Source organism: Rhea pennata, chromosome 1 (assembly GCF_028389875.1).
Source record: "Rhea pennata isolate bPtePen1 chromosome 1, bPtePen1.pri, whole genome shotgun sequence".
NCBI classification, from domain to species: Eukaryota; Metazoa; Chordata; class Aves; order Rheiformes; family Rheidae; genus Rhea; species Rhea pennata.
In genome coordinates this window covers 214,213,029-214,239,164 of record NC_084663.1, presented here as the reverse complement: position 1 = coordinate 214,239,164, position 26,136 = coordinate 214,213,029, and the positions used below count along the sequence as shown (strand labels likewise).

At 44.6% G+C, this 26,136-nt stretch overlaps 1 protein-coding gene across 4 annotated transcripts in view; it reads left to right on the top strand.

The window, feature by feature from the left end:
* The window catches only part of GDPD5 (glycerophosphodiester phosphodiesterase domain containing 5), a 179,172-nt gene that overhangs the window by 115,184 nt on the left and 37,852 nt on the right, over positions 1-26,136 (top strand). For all 4 annotated transcript variants that reach the window (XM_062567455.1, XM_062567456.1, XM_062567454.1 and 1 more), the window contains exons 3-8: positions 8,373-8,476; positions 15,284-15,377; positions 16,031-16,090; positions 19,622-19,720; positions 20,904-20,997; positions 24,845-24,990. In XM_062567455.1, coding sequence (XP_062423439.1) covers positions 8,373-8,476; positions 15,284-15,377; positions 16,031-16,090; positions 19,622-19,720; positions 20,904-20,997; positions 24,845-24,990 — 597 coding nt within the window. The remainder of the gene's footprint in view (positions 1-8,372; positions 8,477-15,283; positions 15,378-16,030; positions 16,091-19,621; positions 19,721-20,903; positions 20,998-24,844; positions 24,991-26,136) is intronic.

Sequence of the window (26,136 nt, the reverse complement as noted above, 5' to 3'; positions counted from 1 at the left end):
GTTAGACTACTTACAATTCCAGAAACTGTTCCGACCATCCGATTGCTCCTTCATTTCTAACTCAGGGAGCCTGGAGAGGTTCTCCAGTAAGCGCGTCTGCTGTCTGGCATGACTCGCTGGGGTCTGGGCTCAGACCATGGTATTTCCAGACATGCCGATGGGAGCAGACTGTCTTTCACTGAATGTCAAGACTGTCAAGCACCCGGTGTACAAAAAGCAGTTGTGAAAATCCTCTCCGGTCATGAGGTCTGGAGGTGGAACATGTTTCTGTTAATGTTGGTGGAAAGAGACCTATGAATTCGGGGCTATGGTGGGGAAGCATCCGTGCTATCTAGGTGTAGGTGTTGAAACTGGGAGGCTGATCCCTGTATAGCCAACAGAGAGAGCCAGCTTCCTCCAGAGCATTTAATTTAAACCCTTGCTTTAAAGAGGACACCAGCTTTAGGCATCTTAACCTGTTGTTAGACTGAAAGCTCCTTGGCTGTTTCCTGCCTGTGATTTTTAGCAAGTTTTTGCAGCAGTGATGTTTCAAAGCTTAAAAATATCTGCAGTAACTCAGCAAAGGGCTTTTTCTCTCTCCATATGTGTTTGCACATCAAATCCTGATCCTTTTTGGTCTCCTTTTTGCAGTGAATTTCACTTACAAAGACATGCAAAGATATTCTTATCCAGGAGTAGCTATGAATAAATACACTTGCTATTCTTTTTCAGTGTGGAGCGACTTCTTTTTACATTTCTCAGCAGCTGGTTAATTTTATTAGAAACAGGCTTAATGCATGTGATACACAGAAACCTCTGACTAGAGCAGAGATCGTATCGGCAGGTGAAATGGAAAAATAACGCTCTGCTCTAATTCACTGCTAAGATGGGTTGCTCTGCGTGATTTTTATTATAACAGTGTTAACGCAGGGAGGTGAGTCGGGTGGCTTTTGCAGCTCTGGTTTGCACAGACTTTCTTTCCAAATGTGGCACCAAAAAGCACTCCCCCTTCGGTTTCAGCAAGCCGACTGTTTTAAGAGGAAACTCGAAAAACGTGCTCTTAACAGGAAGAAGGCGATCTCTGAGCAGCTTTGGCAGAGTAATCCCTGGTTCTGCTCCGGGTAGCAGCGCGTCAGGACAGGCGTCCCCTCCGCCAGCTCTGCCGGTCGCGGTTTCCTGGCGCGGCGTGAAATAGAAGTTAACGGCAGAGAGAAACGCGGAATTGGAAGGAAACTCGATTTATCCACTTTGCTGAAATAATGAATCTAGCAATAAAAGACTTTTTCATTCAAAGCCAGAGTGCGGGGAAGCGCATCGGAGTTTTTTTTTTTTTTTTTTGTTTTTTTTGTTTTTTTTTTTTTTCCCTATTCATTTCAGTCGGCTTGTGTGATCCTTCGCTGCCCTTCGGCCTCCCTGCTGTCGTGCCGTCTTTCTGGTCGGTAGCGAATGCTATACATCTTTCCTGTCCTTCCTCTTCTAATGAAGATTGGGTGGTCCCTACAGTGGTGAAGGGTTTTTTTTTTTTTTTTTTGATTTTTTTTTTGAGTTTTACTGAGTTTTGTTAGAAGACCAAGGCGTCTGGAGAGCCAGCTCGCTTGATCTGAGCAGGCAGGTTTTTTCTCAGTGTTTTAAGCCTTCTTACACCCTCTGTGGAGGGTTTGTATGAAGCATAGCAAAAAAGAAAATTATGGTACCTTAGTTGGTACACTTTTCTGACTTAACATAGTGTTTAATGGAGGAAGTTTGATTTCTTCTGATGTGTCTCAGTGGCATTTTGGTATAAAGCTGTGAATTTGCCCTGTCTTGGCTTTTAACCTTTTAAAGAACGTATCTTTTAATTAGAAAAAAACCCTGCTTTGCCATCATCCTCCCCACCTCCATGCATCAGCAACCTCATCACTATTTTTAAGGCTCAGTAGGTGAAATTTTGCTCGCTCTGGTTCCAAACGCTTCAGGAAAGATTTGGAGATCTATTGCCACAGAGTGTTTGATGTGAGGAGCTGTGCAATCCGCGCAGCTGGGCATGAGTCCCAAGAAGTGCCAAAATACTTGTCCAGACTCACAAACTGCCATGCTTAGTGGTTACACTGGTATAAATCAGGACAAGGCTCCTTCACTGGCAAATGTCTAGGGTTGCACAAACTGAAAGGGACCTGATTTCTCCTGCATTGATTGACTGCTGGACAGTAGTTTGCTATGAGCTATCTGCAGAGAAATGGAGATCTTAATCCATCCGACGCTGGCATTTCCTCTTACCTGCTCATAGTTCAAAGTTGCCTTCTCTCTTTCTAGTTCATTTTGAAACTCTGCATTGCCTCTGGATGCCGCAGAGGATGTTGGAGGTGGTGGGTTTGCTTTAGGTGGACTCCCATGCTTTTATCCCAACACTGAGAGGTGCAGGCATGTTGTAAGGGTGCAAGACTGGCTGCTTGCATGGGGAGAGAGGTATTTGGTAATGATGGCAGCTGATAGATGGAAAAGGACATTTAAGGACCAGTGTCAACTGGGGTGACTCCAGCAACTTCAGTGAAGCAAAATGCTTATGCTCTGCTTCACCCGTAAGCTGCCAGCAAGTCAGTTGGCTCTATCCTCAGCTTTTTCTGGGCTTTAGCAGAGCAGACCTCAAGCCGACGGTGTGCCATCTGTTCCGACAACGCAACCGCCTCCTCGAGCCGCGTGCACAGGACGGGCGAGGGCAGCAGCTTAGCTCACGTTCGAGCACTGCGCGGGGTTTCTGTTGGGTTGTGGGACTGCTTTACAAGTGGCGCAGAGGTGTCTCCTGAGGGAGATAACCTCACTGCAATGCAAGTACTAGCATGAGTAGTAAATAAGCAGCTGAGTGTGTCCTCACAACCCGTTGTACCTCACTGTTCTGCTTACCTGCCCAAAGCATGGGTTGGAGCATACTTTCTGATGGATCCAGAATATTAAAAAATATTTAAGCCTGACAGGGAGAGGGATGCACGTAATTGGAATGATATCCACTCCCTATCAATTGTGCTTCACCCTGAGGAATCTTGATTTTAAGAGCTTACATGTCTTTTCTCTGTTGGGAGTCCAAATACTTGGATCCTGATATTGTGCTGTGCTGATTTTTGGCGAGACAGTGACCAATTTGAAAAAGGTTGGTTAAGTAATTATTAAATAGGCTCTCGTCAGTCCTCTCTGGAACAGCCCAACACCGAAATGCGTTCATCCTACGAATCAAGCAGTGAATAGCTGTGACAGACACACGTGCGTTAACTCTGTGTGTCACTAGTTCTGGCAGATGATCCCTTTCTAGTGATAGACAGGTTACCTCCTCCAAAAGAAAATCTTTTAAGAAAACAAACAAACAAAAACCCCCCAGCATGGACTTGTTGGTCGACAAATTCCTTTGGTTTTTAAAAAAGATACCATGCTAAGCAAGAAGATGTTTTCCAGCATATGTGTAATCAACTGGAGTGTGGAAACGGGTGAGAAATTTCATCTCTCCTACTATAACAGGACTGACTAAATTGAAATAGTGCTTGTGGGAGGGGCAGGTAGGAGGGTGTGTGCATGAGAAATGTGCGTACGAACATCATATTTTCTGTAAGATCTGTAGGACATAAAAATCTTCCTGAGCCCGTCTGCTCTACTGGTGCTGGGTGATAAATTAGGCTGCAACTTTGGTATGCTTTGGGGGTTTGCAGCGGAAGCATGACGCATGTTTGGTTTATCCAAAAGTAATTCCAGAGCTGGAAAACTCTAGTCTGTGCTTTTTGATATGATATTCAGGATTGTTTAACTTTTTTTTTTAAAAAAAACTTGAAGCACAGGAGCAAGTAAAATGTGCGAGTCAGCTTCACAGTTGTATCATGCGATTTGTTTCGATTTGTTTTTTGACATGTTCCCTCACTTTGGAAGCAGTAATGCTTCCACCAGACATGGGGTGCATGTTGAAGATGCACAAAAATAGCAGAGGAGGAGGATGAAACACTGGATTTCTTTTCTTTCTTTTCTTTTTTTTTTTTTTTAACAATTCTGTGATTAAATATCACAGACAAACTAAAAGTGTAACAGCCGCTTTGCAGCATATCTCAGTCTCCGTTTGTTTCCTTTTGGACCTCTTCTGATTAGGTCTGCAGATACTCTCAGAAAAAGAAACCATGTTCTCGTTTGCTGGAAACGGCTCCACGATAGACCTGAGATCTCAAGCACAGTGGTGTGTGTGAGGCAGGTTTTTGGAAGTGCTTCTGGAGAAGTTCAGAAACTTGAGCATACGCCTGACCTTCTCAGTATTCTCACTTCAAAGCCACTTCTCTTACTCTCTTACCTGAAATGAGACTTTTCACCCTCCTTTGGGCTGTGGCGATCTTGATGGGAGTGCTTTGCAGTGGCTTCATCCATGCACCAACTGTTTGGTATTTATTATTATTTTTATTTTATTAATTGAGCACATGGTACCTGGCCTCTCTGGGCAGGAGCCAAGAAGGAAGGAAGGTGATTGTGCTGCTAAAGGAAGGACCTAGGAGTGGAGCTTCCAGTTGCAGCTGAGCACCATCTTGTTATTTCAGCAAATACTTCTAAGATATTTCTTCTCTCTTGCTTTGCCCTGTGGCAAAATGACTTTTGTGAGGCTTAATGCTTGCATGGCCAATAAAATCATCCCAAACTAAGAAGATTTATGCAAGATGTGTTGTGTCAGTCACTTGGTGGCACTTTGCCAAGTTCCCTCTGTTAATTGCCGGAGCAGTCTCACCTCCTTCTGTTTCCTGTGTTGACCCATCCATCTAGTGCCGTGTGTTTAGCTCTTGACCAGAATGTGGTGGGAGCCATGCGAGTCACAGGGAGGTTATTTGGGTATGCAGGATGTAGTGGGTCATGGGGAATTTCTTCTGGGGTGCTCGGATTGGGGAAATTACTGTAGATTAACTGCCCAAGACATCCATTTTTATATACACCAGAATGACTTTCTAGGGAGCTGTTTTTAACTAGAGGAAAAGGGTAAATCTTCATTTATTACTTTTATTTTAAAATTAAATATTGATGTAATATGAGTCTAATAATGGTGGTGTGGTCACTTAGGATTGTCTCTAGTCCAGTCCTGCTGACCAAGCGCCTGTTGGTGGTTGAAATGCATTAGGTTCATTGCTGGAGCACGTTGTCTGGTTTGGCTTCACCAAAAAACATTCTGCAATGTGAACCAGAGCACAATAAGCAGGGCAAAAGGATGAGCTACTTCCAAAACACATCCTGAGAGGAACGAAAGTGCTAGTGCAGATGTCCTTTGTCGGGTGGCTTTGGAAGACCTTGCCGAGTGCTGGGTGAGCAGAGCACATTTCAGAAACCTTCAGAGGTTTTCAGTAACTGATAACTAGCAAGCACATCCGTCTTGTCCCAGAGTGCAAATGAGTGGGAAGAGGGAGAAGCCTAAAGGAAGGAGGGGGTAAAAAAGGCTTTCTAGAGGAACTGTCAAAAAGTTGGTGATGACATTCTTATGAAGTCTTGTGGAGCTGAAAATATGGATGTTTTTCAAACGTTTTCAAACTTTCTTGAATTTCTGTAGGTGAGGTACCATTTCCTCCACCTACTTGTGGCTGTGTTTGATCAGAATGACAGAATTTTCAAGTTTTTGATATTTTTAGCACCTGAGGCTAGAAGCTGTTGCTTTAAAGTAGGGTGAAAACTGCAAAGTGTTTGCAAGAGCTTGCAAACTAGGGACCTGTAACGCTCTCCTGCCAAGGGGCTGATGGAGGGAGGTTGTACAGACCTAATTCAATACATTGCACTTGATATATCAGAATTTGGTTTGGCTGGCACTGAATTGCATCAGCGGTGCTGGGGAGACATGATAGTCTGGAAGCCCCATCCAGAACTACGCGTTGACTCACAAACCATGCTGTGAAGAGCTTGACTGGGTTTTCCCAAAGTCAGCCAGGCAAGTAGATCTGACAAGAACGCCATCAAGAGATGGGTCCAAACCCAAGGGATTGACACAAGCTATGCTACTTCCATGTGAATGGAGGAAAAAAGTATTTATGTATGTGTGTCCGTGCATTTACATTTTTATATATATGTGTGTGTGTATATATATTGCATGTACATGATTATGAGGAAGGGATTGGCTAGTGGCACACCATGGTGGTGGACTCTTATGAGTTTTGACTGCCTTTGATAAAAGCAAATGCAACGCAAGGAGGCTGAAATGCCCATTTCAGTGGAGATGGTGCACAGGGCTTGAGCCTCAGCACTTTCCCTTGGGGAACCAAACCGTGCGAGTTTTAGCCGCTTGCTATGTGACTTTGCAGATCTGTGTCCGGCGTGCCAAGTCACCTCCTTTGGAGATATTCAAAGCCCTCCTGGACATGATCCTGTGCAGTGTGCTCTAGGTGACCCTGCTGGAGCTGGGGGATTAGACTAGATGATCTCCAGAGGTCCCTTCCAACCTCAACCATTCCATGATTCTGAACTCTCGTAGTGTGAAAGGGAGAGAAAATAGTCTGAAACTCATGGCAGAGCAGTGAGCACTTTAGCCACATGACTTCGGTTATACTTAGTAGCTGCATAGTAAAGTCCTGACAGACCTCCTTCTCGTTGCTCTTGTGCTGTTTTTCCACACCACAAAGCTGCTCGTGGGAATTAGGCACCCAGCTGAGATTTGATGGAAAGTGGATAACAAACTTGAGCTGTCTTGAAGAAAAGTTTGAGCCACAACTCCTGGCCAAGAACTGGGAATTTCTAACTGAAAAGATCACTTTTGGCACAGCAGGAATTAAATAATTCTAACACTTTTTATTGTAGATTTTTTTGGCACTATTTATGACCTGGACTTGAAGGGAAGAGCTGTGTCACAAGATTGGTATCCAGGGTGATTCATCATGAAACATAGTCAATGCATAGTTAAGTAAGTAGTTTCAGCTCTTAAGATGGAAAGGGAAGGCAGAGAGTAGTCATGTTTCTTATCTATCACCAAAATAGTGTTGGTGCTGCTTACGTTGTTTTGTATAATTGAAAAGTCATGCAACAGTTCACTAGAGAAAAGGATATTTTCAGAAGAGATTAATGATGTGTCCAGGGTTTGGAAAGAAATTATAGTAGCAGAGTTACGCGTATGTCTCTTTTTTTCATTTTCATCCCTTCATTCTGGAAAGAGAGGATTCATTTGAATATTTTCCATTACTAATTTATCTTAGTGTTTCGTTCCAAGAAAACAGGATGCTTTTTGAAGCGGAAGCATGCGTGCCTGCAGGACTATTTAATCCCTATGGAGTAAAACCAACAAGAAACACATGGAAATGGTGTTGGTTAGACAGGCTTATTGGAGTGGGGCAATGAACAGCAGCTTTAGGGTTTTTTTTTTTTTTTTTTGAAACATTCATCAAAACCGAGTGTCAATAAAACATTCATCAAAACCGAGTGTCAATGCAAACCTCTTTCATCCAAGCCTGGTGTGGCCTCTCCTTCTAACATTTAATTTGCAGAAGACTTACATATGTGTGTGGGGGGAGCAACAAATGTTGCAGCTGGGGACTATGGCTCTGCAGCATCTGAGCACCCTGGGAGAAGAAGGAAAGGTTTAGATGTCGATATAGTAGCATCTACAGTTGTGAGATCTGATAATGGCTCGGTTATTCAGGCTGAACCCCTGGGAGTGTAAGTTGCTGTGTTGCACCTCTTGCATGTGAATGGAAATGTTAATTAAATGGTTACCTCAAAAAAAAAAAAAAAAAAAACCAACCTCCCCTCATCCCCCAAATAACTCCCAAAACAAAACCCAAGCAAACAAAAACCCACCTCCCTACCCAGAAAGGCTGCCTTGCTCCGTATGCCCCGAGAACTGGAGAAACGCTGCCCTATGTGAGGTGTGGTTGAGTAGGAAATGACCCAGACGGGACCAGGCTGGAGACAGGATGAGCGTCGCCCATTGCTGGGAGAAGGCTGTTTTCCCCCATCTCTCGCTGAGCTGAGGAGTCTTGAGAAAGAAGAGGAGGTGTGATCTTCGCCCAGCTATCAGAGCTGCGCTGTTTTTCACATCTAGCCAAGTTCAGCTGTCATTGCTGACACCTCTGCTGTGCTGAGGGCAGTTCCTCATCTCTGCATGGCTGTCTAAAATAATCAGTGTTAGGCCATGTCTGCACAGTCTTTTGGGATCTGTAAATCTGTGGAAAGACTGAATTCTGACCTAATTAAATTGAGGCTATTATATCAAACGTTTGGTCTGTTACAACGTGTAACCTACAGGCTATGCTGCCTGGAAAGCTTGTTGCAGCCAAGCTAGAGGTTTATACCCATTGGAGCAAAACCCACCCTTGAAAGTGTCCAGTTCATCCATGCCAACCTCACCTGTGTTTAGGTGAGGTGTGGGCCTGGGTGGGGAGTCAGCCTTGAGAGGCAGTAGCATTAATGCTGATTTTTCTTTCTTTGTGCAGTGGGAGCGCCTCTGGTTCCTAATCCTCACCTCCTCCTTCTTCCTGACGCTGGTCTGGTTTTACTTCTGGTGGGAAGTTCATAATGACTACAATGAAATCAACTGGTGAGTAGAGATCCTCATTGCCGCAAGACAGGTGGAGTGGCAAGCTCTTACCGAGTTTGGCTGCTGCCATATGCCTCTACAAAGCTCTTTCAAAGCAGGTTGGATGCATCTGGGTCCTTCTGATGCATTTGTTAATGACAGCAAATGGAAAGTGAGGCTTAATGAGAGCTTCTTGTGTCTGCGCTAATAGATGTAATATGGCCTCACATCTCTGTTGCTTGGCCATAATGGAGCTCTGGGCAGGTGCTCCCCGGTAAACAGCAAGTGAAAGCAAAGGTGGAACTGGAATCATGTAAAAGCTGTTACTTGATTTTTCTTTGTCTTTTTTTTTTTTCTATACTTGGCTGTTTTTGGAAGTGGCCGAGCAATTTGACTGAAACTTTCCACAAAATATAAAAGAAAAAATTCAGCCTGAAGCAGACATGGGTGTGGAAAATTTTGCAATGCTGAATGGAGCTGAAAACAAGCTTTCTCCTGGGATGTGCTAGGGGGTTGCTAGTCCCCCTCCCCCAGTGCTGAAAATCATTCTTCCTTTACCGGTTAAATAAACAGGGGAGATGGGTGCATTATGATCTGCTGGATGCTGTTGACTTTGGAGTAGACCATGTATTTTTGGGGATGCTCTTGACAATCTTCTGGGACATCCAGGACTTGGGGGCTCCTGCAGTGGCAGTAACAGCTTGTATCTTGTTATAATATGAACATAAAGAAAACACTATGTTTCTTTTCAAATCCAGCCCTAGCATTCCTGTAGCATCCTTGATATGATGGCAGCAAGGCTGGTGCTCAGGGGTTCAGCAACATGGTTGAAGCTGATGTAAACACTTGCTGCAGATGCCATGCAATCAACAGAAGTCTGGCATGCAGATCAACCTCCCTGAAAGTTTACCGACAACATTATATTCCTTCCTGCTCAAGGCAACAGTAGCTTTATTTTTTTGACTCTCTCTTATTTTATACCTTCAGTAAAGGATATAAGCGCTCTTAGCCCGCTCCAGTGCAAAGGCAAGTTCTCATAAATTCAGAGTTGAGATCTGCTAAATCATGCAGAGATGAACTAATGCCCTGGCAATGCTATGAATGGTTGTTGCAGCACTGATGTGGTGAAATTTGGGGGTTCTCAAATCCTCATGCAGGAACGGGAGGAGGTGCATGTGTTTGCTCTGTGCACAGGAGGTAACTGGCCTTTAAATGACTCCTCATACCACCTGCAGTCCAAAGCCTCTTCTCCTGACATGCAACCTAGTGTGCACAGGGTGTTGGAAACCCTGCTGGATTTGGCAGCACTGGAAAAGAAAGCCCTCTTATTGAGCGTAATGGCCACAAAAGAGGCTCTCTGGATGCAAAATAGCAGGGCTAATTCTGCCTATTCAAGCACTGCTATTCAATGTTGAAAATAGGCCAGTGCTTTGTGTGTGTCATAACCCCAACTGGACCCCTTCTCCATGTACTGACACCAGAGGTTGAGGAAAACAGCAGGATTTCTTACAAACAGCCTGAAATACTGTGGAAAGGCTGGGAGGGAGGATGATAACATGGGGTGAGATTTTAATTACAGCCATACTGGTTCCAGAGAGGGAGGAAACAATTTCCACTGGGTACATTTAGGCTGAGCCTGGCCCTTTTCCCTCCCCATCGCAGATGTGTGGGCTCCGTTAAAATGTGACAGTTGTTAGGGGAAAATTCCCAGCCAGATGAAGTGCAAAAGAGATGAAAGCATCATTTTGGTCCCAGCAGAGCTGTGAGCCTGTTGCTGATTGCTACAACTCTTAGAAACCCCATTTTTGCTGTTCCTCAGAGGCTGTCGCTTCTAGTTCGTCTTTGTGGACAGTATTTCTTTGATGCTTGTTGTTCCTGTTGCCTCCCCCCTGCTCCTGATGACTCTTTATTTGCAAGGTGTGTCCTCTTTCAGTCTAGAGGAAGATCTCTTTGGAGCAAACACAGTCTCTGCACAGCACCCAGCACAGCAAACTGCTGATGGACTCCCTGAAGGATAAAGAATTGCTGTCACGTTGGTGTGATGAGCTACTGAGCTGGGTCCTGCCCTGCAAAGCTTGTCCTCATGAGCTCTCCTTTCTCATGTCACATGCAGACAACTACATTGAGCCTTTTGTGCTTGTCCCACTACTGCAGCTGAAGAAATGCTGGTACCTCATATAACTCCAGATGTACCTCTGGAGGCATCTGGCATCCAGCAGTGTATGGACTAACCTATGTAAAAAGCAGACTGAACCCCTGATTAAAGTAGGGCTAGTTGTGACAGTGGTAGGGCTTAACCTATGTAAATATGAGGAGTTGGCCTCTAAACTTGTAAAAACTTAAGGGACTCTTCTGGGGTTAACATGGGCTTTAGAAAGATAAGGCACCCTGACATGTGTTGCTGCAATCTTTTGTTCTTTATCTGCAAGGCATCCTACCCTGAATATGCATTGAGGCTCTTCTCAGTGAAAGGGGTTTGTGCCCTTTAAATTTAAAGTAAATATTTTTTAATTTATTGCTTTGGGCATTTCCCTTTTGTGTGTCTGTATTTAGTTACATTTTACTTCAGATTTTCAGTGTACAAAGACTGCTGCTATGTGCAGCAGCAGGAGGAAAGCTCAACCTTGATTGATGTGGAAGATGCTGTAGTTTGTGAGCCTGCCTGCATCCTCTTTGGAGAAGGACTGTAAATACGAGTCTATGTAGAAAACTCCTCTTTTGTAGTTTGACAGAAGGCTGATCTGGCATAACTACCATGGAGATAGCATTTTAAAAGTGTCATCTCCACATCAAGTGGAGACCTGATGCTCTCAGATGGGGAACTTGAAGGGACATCAGAGAGAGAGGGAAAAAAAAGAGGGGGAAAAAAAAAAGGAGAGAGAAAAGCACTGAAGCTGAGCTGAGGAAACTGTTGATGTGGTGTGAACAATGAAATTAGAGGAACCCTCTTTCCTTTCTTTCCCCAGTTTTCCAAGCACATGTTTGAATCCCCTTGCGTCCCTTTCACTGTGGCTCATTGAATCTTGAGCAGAGCCTGGATGCAGGTTGTGTGTGTGCGTTGAGCCCAAGGATTGCACTCTCCAGATCTGCATGGGAGCTTTATTCCTGGATGTAGTGGATGCGGCAATCGTCAAGCCAGGATTTTGTGCCTGATGAATGATGCTGGATTTGGGTGCTGGAGAGGAGGCTGTGGAGGAAGTAGTCTCTAACCTGCTCGTTTCTCTCTACCAGCAGTATTGCTAGTCCAGTGGAACAGTTGTCCTTAAAACTGGTCCTGATCTTGGCCAGTTCACTGAATGAGCTGATGAGTAGAGCCAGGGGAAGACGATGGGACAGTTTTGTCCTGAGCTTTGAGTTTTCAGGTGATGGAGAGGCCCGATATCTGCTATGTTGTGGGAATCAGTTAATACAGTGAGGTCTGCTTTAGCTCCACCTTCTGGAGTCTCTGCTTAGGAGGGCCATGAACCTGATTGCTCCTCAGCAGATCTCATCCCAAAGACGGGTGGGTCAGGATGGGCTTCATACAGCCCTTTTGTCCAAAAGTGCATGGGAGGTCACAGCAGCCCCGTGGTGCTCCAGGGCTCCATGTTTCTGGTAGGCATGTAATCAGTGCTGCTGTACCACCTACTACATAGCTGCCCTGCCCCTGCTCTACCAGAGGATTTTCAGAGGCATTAACCCTGGTCCAGGTCAACCCAATGATTCTTTTAAAAATCTGCTGAGGGATGTTTTAACCTGGGTCAAATTTGAGTGCTCAGACATTACAAGGAGGGGTTCCAGGATTTGCCCATATCTCTTCTAGAGTGATGGGGCCTTGGTGCTAGCAGGGGATGCTTGAGGGCCCTGCTCTTGGGAGATTCTTGCTTGTTTCAATGGGAGCAGGGTTGGACCTGGGACACAGAGGTGGCCATAGACAGCATTGATACATGAGATGAAAGGAAGCCAGTGGACTAGTGTGCAAGCATCTTGCCTCCTGTGCTGAGATGATGGTGGTTCCTGATGGTTTGCAGAAACTTCCAATAATATGAATTTTTAAAAGCAGTTTTCACTCCTCCTGGTTTGTACTGTTACTCTTTCGAGAGTGTTTTCCTTCCTCCAGTCCTCAAGCGTAATTTCAGCTGTTTGTGATTGTGTGCAGATTATCTTTCTCTTTTAAGAGACCTTTGTGCATAAAAAGGCTGAGGGCCACATCTGAGCAGCAGCCCTAGGAACACAAGTGTTTCTTTTGGTGGTCCCTGTGGTGTCACAGGTGTCCCTGCTTTCTGACAGCTTCAGCACACATCTGTGTGCTGCTGCTTTGGTTCTCTCAGCTCCATCTCTGCTATTTCACCTTTTTGGCTTGGCTATGGGGAGAGGGAAATCCTCTGGGAGACTGACAGAAGTGATATTTTTGGCAGGCGTGTGTCTGGGGGTGGCACAGAGAGAAGCATGCACGTGCTGTGGCTTTATTATTGAGAAAAATATTGGGATCTGGAGTGTTTTCAAAAGTCTTGGCACGCAGAAATCCTGTTGCTATATGACTCCTCCACTCCCCCCAGTATAAGAGACTAGGATGGACGTGGGCTAGGTGACCCTGTTGAGCAGGGAGGTTGGACTAGATGATCTCCAGAGGTCCCTTCCAACCTTACTGATTCTATGATTCTATGGTTTTGGGGATGGTAATGTTCCCTGGAGCTATATTCCTTTCTGCACTTCTAGACGCTTTTCTTAGATTCAGCCAACTATCTTTTCTGACCTATCTTGTGTATTGCTATAATGTACTTTAGCAACTTTCTAGTCCAACGCCAGGACAGCTTTATTGGGAAGCATATGGCTATTTAAATGCAAATTTGACATTTGAGACCTGCTGCCAGGCATGAGGGACAGTGTCTCTTAGAGTGCTGCCACTGCAAATAGTGGTCTGCTTCTTCTGGTATACCTCGGTATACCTCTTCATAAAGCTGTCATTACTCTGTGGCTTCATGAAAGCAACAAGGAGAGACAGGTTGTAGGGCATAAACCACCCTCCGAAATCAGAGTTAGAAAACCTAATGAATGAGAGTGGAGAGGATACCTGAATAAGTAAAGGAGAAGAGCGAGATGTAGGAGTATAAAATCTTCATGAGGATGAGCTGCTGGTTTTGTGGCTTGGGTAGTGTTTTTTTTGTCAGCATCAGTGTTGGCAGTAGGGATTGAGGAGAAGGACACAGGAAGGGAGATAAGACTTTCTACAAGGGAGAGAGGGGTGATGAGGAATAGGAGGTGAAACAAAGGGGACACTGGAAATGAAGCAGCAAGGACACTCATCACATATAGTCAGTCCAACCCATGAGTGAAGGCGAACTGGCTTATCTGCAAGATTGAATCACTGACCTTTAATGGACCTGGAAAAACTTGGAGGTCACCTTGTCCATTCATCACCCTAAAGCTGGTTTAGCTATGGCCAGACTATTCCTTGTAGGCCTCTATTAACCTGCTCTCAATCTCTGTCATAGGGGTCGCTGGTGAAGAACATTTGGAAATTTTGCCACCTACTGCCTACTCAGTATGGTTGACTCTCTCTCCCTTCAAGAAAAGATCCGAGGTCACTGGACCAGTCAATTCAGACTATGCCCTTGGCAGGCTCTAATTTAGCTTTCATTGCTGCAGTCTCACAGTTTGAACAGGAGGATGGAGTCTACCCCTTGCCTATAGACCAGAGAGTTGGTGGGGATTGAGTACCGCAATCCTAAAGCGTAAGGCACAGGGTGAACGTGAGTTTCTCTGTTTCAGAGCAGTACTGTGACTGCTAGGCTATAGGTAAAGCATGTGACTTCTATATTTTTGTGCTGTTCAGCTTTACACAGTGGTGGCTGTTCTGCTTGTGCATAGGGGAACTGTGAGAAATTTGCTGACAAGTGACAGTCTAGAGGAACCCAAGAAGCTGGTTCAGTGCTTTGGAGATATTGCTGGTAGGATGTCACCTCTATCTCAATACTGCTCTAACCTCACTTCAGCCCCTGCTCTGTCTTCCAGAGCATCAGGACACTGCGGCTGCCCCTTGCCAAGGTTGCGCAGTGGGGTCATGGAGCCATTGAATGACCCATCTCTTAAGCTTTAGAGCAAACAGAAGGACACGTCAATGCACTGAAAAGAAAACCCACAGGCCTTCTTCGGGCTGGGCAGGCAAATCCTTCAGTCGATGGAGAGGGGAAGACTGAAAAGATGCATGTCCTCCTCTAGCCAGCCCTGTTTCTGGAAGTCTTGAGGCTGATTGTTGACCATCTCCATTCTTGCAAGGCTGGATCTTCTCTTCAGTTTATTGGAATAAGAGACAGTGATATTGAGTATCTTTCGATATGTAGTGGAGATCCAGTTCCAACTATTGCCTCATCCCTGTGCAAAGAGCTAAGCCCTTGAGTAAATAGCACAGTTAGCACAACACCACTCTCTTTCTTCCTCTGTCCTTGATGCTATCTCTATATTGTATTTATTAGGCTCTGAGCATGTAGCACAGCTTTCGAGCTATTGTTTAAGCAAATTACAATACACGTAGGAATACCATTTCTCTCTTGTTTACATGGAATATCTTTTTCTGAAAAAGCAGAGTCCAATGCATTTTTTCCTAAAGTAACATTGTTGCTTTGCTTGACATAATTGTCTGATTCCTCTTTGCAGAGTTAATTTCCCATGAGGGATCAAAGCACAAACACTGTGTTTTGTTTGAAAATGACTCATACTTTTTGCTGCCTATCTCTAACCGGTATGGTGGAAATTGAAAGCCACATTTTCTGAAATTTTGTTTAATCCTAGTGGAAATGCTATGGTCTTGAATCCCCTCTTAATCTCTATTTTATACTTACTTTTCAGGTTTTTGTATAACCGAATGGGATATTGGAGTGACTGGTCCATTCCAATACTTGTAACAACTGCTGCTGGCTTTACATACATTACAGTGTTATTGGTGAGTAAAATAAAAATGCTATCTGTAAAAGGTGTGTGTGTTTTTATAAAGGGCACGAACTTCTCAGTCCATGTAAGATGTGAGCAATTTTCCTTTCAGAAGTAATTTCTCTCTCCCTCTCTCTCTCTCTCAAAACCTTAAGTTGCCTAAAGTAAAAGAAAAGTGAAAAATACATAGCCTTTTGAGCTCAGATGGTCAAGAGCAAAGACAGAGGCCCTGATGCTGGTGGGGTAGCTAGCTTGCAGAGAAACATAGTTCTTGTTTCCCTGGTATGGTCCAGTCCCAACTTTGATGCATCTGTGAATTGCAAGTGCAGGCTGTTCCCTAGCATCCCAGGTTGCTACAAGGTGGTGTCCATGCAGGCAGCGATATTATACTTGGCCCCATGCAGGCAGTGCATCTTGCAGTCCATGGCATGGATGGACCAAACTCTCTGCTTCTTGTGGTCAAGGCTTCTTCGACCATGTCCTCTTTGTCCTCGCTTTGGAGAGGATCTGTCTGTGCAGCTAAGCTGGGTGTTGTCACCAAACCCAGTCTAGCCCTGCTTTCTGTCCTGGCTTGTCATTGTCTTTTGGGTTGCTGTCATGTTCCTGCATGTGCAAACACTTCATGGTTGTGATGTGCCATTGTCTGACTTGTTCTCCTCTTTCCAGATACTAGCACTATGTCACATAGCCGTGGGACAGCAAATGAACCTGCACTGGCTTCACAAGGTAAGTGGCTCTTCTCCATTTGGAAGTGAACAGGATCTCAATAAAACATAGGAGCCTAAGGAATGAGTGGTCCGCAGGCTACTATTGCTGCTATGGTGTTTTGGGGAAGTACATAACCTTAAGGTGGCTGCAGTGCTTGTGTCCTCACCTCAGAGGATAGAGCAAAATTATACAGTAGTGGCAGTCAGAGCTTTGGGAAAAAGACTTTCATCTGTAGCTGGTGAAATACTTTGTCTCTGCTAATGAAGGACCCATTTTTGAAGACTAGGAAACACCATGTCACTAGAGTATCCCGACTTCTGTCTCAGCTCGGTGTAATACTCTGTAACGTCCCTCTCTTGTGCCCCTTTCTTTGTTGAACTCAGTTCTGGCAGAGGAGCTTAGCAGATGTGAAGCCATCTAGGATGTGCTTGGAGTAACTGCAGAAAAACCTTGGGGGAAGGTGTAGGTGTTCAGTCTGTGGGTTGGGGTATGGGTTTGCTGAAACCAAAGAAGGCCTTGATTTGCATGAGCGTGTGTTGAGCAGTTTGGAGAAAATCTCAGTAAATTATAGAAGATACTGATTTGGTGGTTAGTAGATGGGGATAGGAATGGTAGCTAGGAAGCTGTGGGTAGAGACAGCACCAAAGAAAAAATGGCTTGGCAAGATTCAGTTCTTACAGTCTGCTACTAGGTAATTAAGGGACCAGTCCTGAATCTACCAACATATAGTGCTTCCTGAAATTGGTTGTTCTGCGCATGACAAGGTCTTGTAGGATCAGTGTTTGAACAGATGCATCTTCCCCCAGAGCCATGGAGAGCACTGCTCTGCCCTTCCTTCCCTGAGCCTCCTCTTTCCGGCAACGTTCCCACCTCGGGAGAAGGGGATGCGATGCAAAGAGGGGGTGGAGGCCATCTGACTGCTGCTGAAAAACAAGTTGTTGATTCTTGAGTCTAACATATGTTTCTTTATTGGGGAGATGGTATTTTTTCAGACGTGCTCCAGGTGGCTGGTGGGTTTGGATGAGTAAGTCGAGAGGAGGAATGTGTTGGAGATCAGTTAGTTCCTCTTGCCTATAGAAACCCATCCTTCCTTCCCTTCTTCCAAAAAAGTCCCACTTTCATCACAACTTAGATGTGCTGCTTGGCCTCTCCCCTTCCCTACACCTCCCTCAGCTTTCTAGAGAGGATGAGATAAGAGACAAATAAGTTAATATTCCTGTCTCTGTAGCCATGCTGAATTACCTTCAAAAATAGATTAAAATGTGTGGGGAAAGGCTTGTTTGTTTGAGCAGCATGATTCCTTCCAGCTTTCTTCTGTGATCTTGCAAAAAGAGCTGAGGATCATAAGCAAAGTTGAAGATGCATGGGGGAGGGTAAGAAGCAATAAATGAGAACTGATGCAAGACAGAAATGATGTAATGGGAGATGCATTTGTATTTCGACACCTCTGTGTGCGACACCTCCATCAGGACAGGAGTGTCCATAGGAATTGGGTGTATAGCAATCTAATTGGCAAGGTCTTCTGTATCGCCACCGAATTGAGAATTCAGCTTTGGATATAAAACGGATGCAAAGTTCATTTGATCCATATTGTATGCTGATGTTACACTCTGGCAGGCAGCCCAGAGGTCTGACCACAGGACAGGCGGGAGCAGAATGACTACTGCAAGGCTGCTTGGCATAGGGTAATCATCTATGTGCATGCAGGTAGGGAGAATGTTGTGTTCCCCTTCCATGTTGTGTCAGGTCTCCAGACCAAATCTAGAGGCCAATAATCTGACGATTTCTAATCGAATCAGCCAGGTTCTCTGTGCCATTGATGGATGTGCACGCAGCAGATGAGCAGCCACCAGTGCCTTGCACCGTTGCTCCTGGGTTATTGCTGGGTCTTCTCTTTGTACTGTATCTCAGGTTTCATTAAGCATTTTGTGGCTCGCCACTATAGTGAGCAAGGGTTGCCTTTCGAACAGACAAGAAAATCCAGCTCTTGGCTACATGTGCGGAGGTGGGCAGTAAGTAGTTTGCCAGCAACCTCTTGGCTGATGGATCCTTTTCAGACTTGGACAAGGTCAATCCTTGCTCATGTGAGTGTAATCTCAAAGGCCATCTCCCTTGTCTCCTTTTGCTACCCCATGTGCTTTGTGTTCTCCAAAAGGTGGAGGCTCAGGGTAAACCACTGATGTCCTACAGGTAACCATTGACAGATCTGTCTGTGGGTAGCCAGGAGAAGAGGAATGGCAAGTGGGAAACTGAGACTAAACTACCCTTTCTTGCATAAAGAAAAGATTTTTGTAAATGCTGGGAGCGTGTGTGTGTATTTGATGGGAAAATAGATTTTTTTTCCTATTTGCCTGTTGCTCTGACAAGAAGCATCTAAGCTGTTAAGAAAATCTGAACTCAGTCTAGAAATGTCCTGTACATCCTAGATGATCAATTTGTTATTATATGTCACTTAGCCCCCTTTTTCCCTAAATCTCCCAGAAGGATTACAGATCTAGGCAGTACATAAGATCAAGATATAGAGCAGCATCATCCTCTGAATCTAGCAGACTTGCAGTATGGTAGAAGCTGAGATACCAGACAGCGAGGCAGAGCATGATCAACTGTTCTTTGACAGAGACAGGCTAGATTTAGCCTACCAGATTTTTTGAGGTGTGTCTAAGGCAGTTTGAACTTTTTGAACTTTTAACCTTCAAAATAGTGGGGTTTTTTTGTTGTTGTTTTGTTGCTGTTGTTGTTTTGTTTCTTTGGACTGTTCAGCTTAAACTTGGGGTTGGGGGAGGTGGCTGATGATCTTGTCCTGACATCTCAGCTCAGTTGGTGGGTCATCCAGAGTCTCTCCTCTTGTTGCAATATCCCTGTTATCACTTCCAGCCAATGTGGCTGGATGATAACAGCACAGTTGTTGCTGTTTCAGACCTAACTGAAGTCACATCCATGCACAAAGTTGTGTCAAACTACGTTTGAGAAGTGGCTGCTTAGAGGTGAGGATGTGCAGACTTATTTGCACATGCATTCACTCCTTACTAAAGTGCAACGATAGCTGTCTGCTGTGTGTTTTCAAGGCTTATTTGTGAGCAGAAGTGGAGGGGAGGCAAATCTGAGCTTGTAGCAAAGTCCACCGACCTTTCATAGCATTGGTGCATCACAGACTCTTGCAGCAGGGCTGGGAGAGGCCAGGATCATCTGCTGAAGATGTCAGGCTGACCCTAACCTCCGATCTGATTTGTTGCCATGGCAAATCACTTCATCTCTCTATAACTTTGGCTGCTGTGTGAAGAGAGTGAGAGATCACCCGTAAAGTGTGCCCTTCTGGGACCATCAAGCCTGGCGTTTTGTCTCCAGTGGGGGAAACGGGGAGTGGTGGGAGGGACTGTTGGGAGAGCATACAAATACAGTCTCTTTCCTCATGGGTCCTAAGATTGATTGTTATAGGAAATGGTCATTTATTGTGCTGAAAAGCTTTCTCTTTCTGTTTTCTCATCTGTAAAACTGCCATGATAATGATGCAAAGCCTCCAGTAAGTAAATACACTCATATTTGCTGCAGATTGGCCTGATGACGACCTTGATAACTACTGTGGTGACCATGTCATCGATAGCACAGCTCTGGGATGACGAATGGGAGATGGTATTTATTTCACTTCAAGTAAGTTGTGTGCAGGGATGCTCTTCTGGGTGGAGAAAGAGGTGATGGATCAGTGTAGCTACTTGTTCTGGACTTTGTGTCTTTTTGCTGTATAAAACCCTCTCTTGGTGTTTGTTCAGTCTCTCCCAGCAGTGAGAATGAAATCTTGGCCATGAGAAAGTCTGTGGCAAAACTCCCATGGGTTCCTGAAGGCCATCACCCTGTCTTCTGAGTTCTTTTCTTTAAACTCAAAACAGGGCTTGGCTGCAGACCTGGAGGTGGGAAATACAGAGACTGGGAGTGACTCAGAGCTGCTGGAAGGAGAGGGCAATTCCTTTTTGAAAGAGCCATGATCTTGGTTTGGCTAATAATGCTCTGGATATGGAGTCCAGGCCTGAAATGTCATGCTCTTTCCAGCCTCGTGGGAACGCTTCTCTGGGTTTATTTTTACACTACATGTTTGTACGTTTAAAAAAAAAAAAGTGTGTGTGCTCTAGTCCCATTTTAAGAACCGCTTCTGGTTTGTTGGAGGGCTCTATAAGTGTTAGCAGAAAAGCCTTACAAGCTGCTTATGTCTTTGAGATGCTCTCTTGCCTTTTTTCCTCTTCTTCAAAATGGTGTACAAACGAATTTTGGCTATGAAAGGCCTGGAGTTTTACTGATGATCACTGCTGTATTTGGGAGTGCTTGGATACACAGGGGGGAAAAAATAACATTCCCGCAAGTGATCAACATTTCTCAAAAGTGGTTGATTCTTCCCTGGCTCCTAAAGGTTTAGGAAGGCAAATGGAGAGCAGAAATGTGACTCATAAGACCCATCTCAAACTTTATCTTGCACTACCTGGTGATGCGTGTTGAGCTGGCGAGCAATTGGACTACAGGAAATTTAAAACTCAGTTGGCACCAAGAGTCTTACTGAAAATTGCCTAGCGTCTCAGGAGACCTGTTTCAAATGTCTGTCTGTTTGGGTGAGCTCTCCCCTAAGAAGGAGGTTAGAGATTTATTGCTTTGCCTTTTTAGTGGCAGTGGCAGGGTTAGGAACAAGTGATGGCCAAAAATGGATGCAGAAGCGCAATATAGGAGTGCAGTAAAATCCAGTTTGAAATGGAGTGAGCTGGTGCCCTACAGAGTCTGCAAGCTGAGCAAATTTGGAGGGTGCTGGGTGTTCGTAACAGATTCTCTCTCCTCTTCCCATGTCCTGCAGGCCACAGCTCCTTTCCTGCACATAGGAGCACTCGCGGCGGTCACGGCCCTGTCGTGGTTGATAGCTGGGCAGTTCGCAAGAACAGAGAAAGCCAGTGAGTACCAGCTAGTCATCGTCGTCTTTCTCACCCTATGTGCCACTCATGTCCTTGTATCGTAATTGGAGGCTGTCAGATGTCTGTCAGCAACATTGGTTCCCCTCATTGGGATCTGGACCAACCCAGAAGGTTGACAGCCCTGAAGCTCCCTTCCTAGAGCTGGGCGGTCTCAGCACCTGCCAGCCTGGGGACATGGCTATATTCTCTGGGAAAACCTTGCTGAAACCAGAGCAGGTGCACCTGGCCTGGGGATACATCCAGATCCCCACAGCTGCTGCTTTGATGTTGGAAACGTACCAGACCTGGAGGTGAAAGGTCTATTTTCAATGATGAGGTGGATAAAAGCATCTTAATTTCTATCATTCTGCTTGAGAAAACATAATTACGCCATTCCCAGCTAATGCAATGTTCTTTTCTGTATCTCATAAGCACTTTTCACTTCCCTGGGCTTCTTGGCTCTTGTTCACCTTGGTTCCTAGGTTTACCTGCCTTTTGAAGGACTTTGTGGGCATTTTTGTGTTACAGTAGTATCTAGAGGGCTCAGCTAATCTGGTCCCCGGATGATCGTGTGCTGCTTAAATGCATGTTGAAACATGGTATAAGGTCTAAAGAGACCAGACAGGTGAAGGGCATGCGGTCACCTGGATGAGTGTCACCCAGCAAAGCCAGGAACTAAATCCAGATCTACTGCTGGTTCTGCCCACTGAAATAAGTTGTTCTATGCTTTGCCACAGCCCTGCCACATTGCCATGGGCTTTCCCAGTCCTGGCCTGTTCCCTCTGTTTTTATTGGGGAATAGTTTGCTCTTCTGTTCACTCAGAAGTGTTTTTCTTCAGGATGTCACAGATATCCTCAAACTGTTGTGCCAGCTCCATAAAAAATGGTTTTAATTGGTATTTAACCTGCAGCACAATACAAGCCTGGGAAGTATTTGGCAGCAGTTGTGAAAGACTTTGAAGAAGTGGATGTTAAGCATAGGGAATCAGAGTCTGAAGAAGACTGGAGATCGAAAGACTTAATATCCAGGGAGACCTTTCAAAGAAAGAGTTGCTATGGTTTAATTTATAAACATACCAGTAAAGCTGTACCTGGTTCTTCTTAAATATATGTCTTAGTGTGTAATTAGACTGCCATTTGAGGGAGGATTTGCAGGTATGCCTAAAGCAGACTTTATGGGCTCCTTTTGAATTCTTCGTACTTGTTTTCATTGAGCTGAGTTCTCTGAAAATGGCCCCCCCTTTTTTTTTCTTGGCTTAGTAAGGTAGAAATCTCTTTTGTTCTGCTCCTGGATTTTATTTATTTATTGTTAAAGGAAAAATGTACTACTTTTGTACCACTTGATCCTAAAGTTTCCTGTGTGTGCAGAGGTCATTTTACTTGTGAAAGATATCCTACCTGGCGGAGTTTACAGACCTTTTGGTGCAGACATGCTTGACATGACAGTGTTAAAAATGGAAGTGAAGAACTGAAATCTCTACAAAATCCTTAGACTGGAATTTATGGTGCCTTATAATGGGAAAGCAACATTTCACTCAGTAATAGTAATCTGGAAATAACTGGTGCAGCTGGAGTCATTGGTGCAACAATCTGTTCTTGTCCTTTCTTTGCTTCTGAACTTCAACAGATGGATTTTTTTCTGAATAAAATTTACACGCGCTTTTCTTTTTCTTTGCTACTTTTTCTAGGCCCAAAGAATAGACGTTTCTTGAATGACTCCAGTGCTTTAAAAGATAGTAGCTTGTTTTCAAAGCTTGCTTCTGGCTTCAAAGCAGCCTTGGAAGCATTGAATAGTGAAGGGAGTATGGCAGATCTGTTCTTGTAGGATCGCAGGCTACACCACTGTGGTCCTGAAGAGCAGGAGGAGTGGAGACAGATAGCTTGTATCTAAATGTCAACATTTGTGTTTGCATGTCATAGAAAGTGAGAGCTTTAATCTTCCTCATTTGGCTTGGGTGGTCACCAGGAGAACTTCTTCAATACAGGCCATCCCATTTCAAACTGAACAACATGTACTTTGCATGTGTTTCATGATCATGTAGGACTTCCAGATGAATCTCAGGCACCTTCTGCATGTCCTCCTCATCATCTGCCAGATAGCTTTGTGGCAGTGTCTGCCAAAGTGTAGCACCTTCATCCTTACTGGTATGCTGAAGGCATTACAGCTGCTGTTCTCTGTTAAGGAACAGTGCGTTAATAAAATGAAAAGGGGAAATTACTGCTCTTGGTTCACTCCATTCTTGCTCTGTGGGGAGAACTAGTGTGTTGTGATTTTTTTGGGGTCTTGTTTGTTTGTTTTTGGTATGACCTCCACTGTCCTGTGTGCATGGCTGGCTGTGGTCTTCGGTTCCATTTTAAAGTGGCCTATTATCCATGCCAGGAGCAGTTCTGCCCTTATGGGTGAGTACAGCCCAGTGATCAAAATATTTTCAAGCCTGCGCACTTCGATCTGAATCTGAGCTGCGTAATCCTTGAACTGCAGTAACATAAGGGAAAGGATCAAATTCTTTGCACAACCTGGGACTTTGAAGACAATTAGGCTGATTTTGAAAGCCTGGTTGGTGTGTTGTGCTCCTGGAGTGAGCAAGGATGGGGTCAGGGCCATGTCCTATGGCTTCTGGAGGTTTCAGTGCTGGTAAGACACAGCTCTAGGGTACCATACCTCTGTAGTGCAGGATACAACATGACCTCACCTAGCAAGATGCTATTGCAACATTCAGTTCCTTGAGTGCTCTGTGGGATATTGACATCTCTGCCAGAGCTGGCAAAGTTGCTACTCCTACTTTCTGGCATGTAGGAAAACATTTGAATAAGACTATTGGATGCTAGAAGCAAAATGTCATTCATTTTTGTGTGAAACTAGATCAGCTGTTGTCAGAATCCTAGCTGGGCTGATCCATCCTTCTCTTGGAAAAAAAAATGCTTTCTCCATCTTGCCTCTACTATAAATATTTTTTTTAATTAAGTTCTTTGGAGGTTCTCCCTCAAGCTCCACTGTCTTAAGTAGCTTGCAAAATAATAGTAATAAAAAAAAAAAAAACCCAAAGTTGTCTTTTGCTTTAATATTTGTGGGTTCAAGTGACTCTAAATAGCTCATGAGTTCAAAGTTGCCTGTTGTGCTTCTAAAGGTTCCCAGTGTGGCTGTTTGCAAGAAGTCACTGAAAATCAAAGGCTTTGCCTCTGCACAGAAAGTCCCAGGACTGCATCCAGGACCTTCTTCCCTGCATTTTCTGGCCCTGTAATGCAGCTGCTTAGTGGGATCCTGGGGAATGCAGCACCATCCCAGCCCGAGGGACTTACTCAGATGTGTCCACCTTAACCAGCAAAACTTCACTGCAAATTAAGTCAGTTCTAACTGGCACAAATCCTGATGCAGAAGCACTTGAAGTGGCCTTACCTTGGCTGAAATGGGTAATGTTGGTGAACCACCAAGGTAAACCAAAGCAATTTTAAACGCAGCAGTGTGGCACTTGAGGTGCAAAAATGTTTAACTGATGCCTTATTTCCATTGTCAAGAAGTCCCATATTTGGTGCTCTCCCACCCAAAAGACTGAAAATCAGCAGTGCTCTGGTTATATTGTTGGGGTTTCAGGCAGTGCACTTAACTTCTTGTTTCCCAAAATGTAAAAAGATCAAGTGAAAATCTCCCTCAGGACATGAATATTTCAAATGGACTTTTTTAATGGAATATGTTGATGCCAAACTGAGCTCTGCTATTTTGCTGGAGGGATTGGTTGTGAACAAGTCTCTGTTCTGGAGCAAGATGGTGTCTTGACATACCACTGCTGTGGTATGAGGAAGTCTAGACTAGCATTTTCACTAGCTCTTTTTCTCTCTTTTGCCTCAGCTGCTCAGATGCTGATGTTCACTGCATACCTCGCAGTTGTAGTTGCACTTTACCTCGTCCCTCTCACCATTTCATCCCCTTGCATTATGGAGAAGAAGGCTCTAGGACCAAAGCCGGCCATTATAGGTCATCGTGGAGCACCAATGGTGAGTAGTTTCATTTTATCAGTGCTGTGTTGTTTGACTTTTCTACGTGATAATGGTAGCTTCTCTGTCCCAAATTACTGTGGTGGTAAAACAGGAGTCAACTCCCAGGGTCAAGTCATGACCCACCTGCACTAGTTGCTGTACAAACAAAAGGATGGCCTTTGACTTGTTCAGGGTATTTTGTGCCCTGGCATGGGTCTGGCTGCTAGAAGTTCTGCTGTTTTTTTTTTTTTTTTTTTTTTTTTTTTTTTTTGCTCTCCATGCTTGGCCCTTGAACCGCAGCACTAGAGGTTTGTGGTTTTAGACCTAGAGGGTTGGGTTTGCGCCCTTTGTGGGACATCACTGGCAGTGGTTATACCCAACCTACAGCGCGATGCCTCAGACATGTGGCGGTCTGCAAAAAGCCTGTGATGAACTCTTCTGTTGGAGATCATCAGGCTGAGTGAGGTATTGAAAAATTTTTCTTATCTGCCCACTAGCTAGACCTTGAAATAATGATGATGTAGTCCTTTCTCCTCCAACGTGTCTGGACACGTTCAGACTGCAGAATGGGCTTGTTGGCTTGGGCACAACACTGGGCTTGCGTAATGCTGTCATGTAGTCCTTGGATGTATTGGCCAGGGTGTGCTCTAGGCTGGGTGCTTCTGCACCTAGATCCATTGCATATTTGTAGCTCCATTCCCACCTGTACATTGACTGGCCTATGACAAACTTGTATGTTACAGCACTAACCCCCTGGTCTTGCAAATGACTTCAAAGGCAGCTGGCTGGCTTTCTTGCTGACATTCAAAGAAGAAAAAATATAGGCAGGCTGCCAAAACCTATTTGGCAAGCTGGAGCCTACTTGAACTCCTCTCCAAGTCCAAGAGCGTGCATTAGGAGTTTGCTAGGTGAGATGGATGCTGGCCATGACACAGAAGTATTTTATTTTAGTTCTCTCTCTCTTTCTCTCTGTTGCTTTTTTTAATGATTTTTTTTTTTTAAGGAATCCCTTGAAACTCCAGCTTAATTTGAGCTGCTCTTTTAACTATATTGCCTCTGTGGGTGGTGGAATAAAGTTCTGGGCATGACAAACACTTTTTCCTGTCCCGCTGAGTTTGTATCAACTTGAAGCCCAGAAGCAGTCATGTGAGAACATGGGCTCTG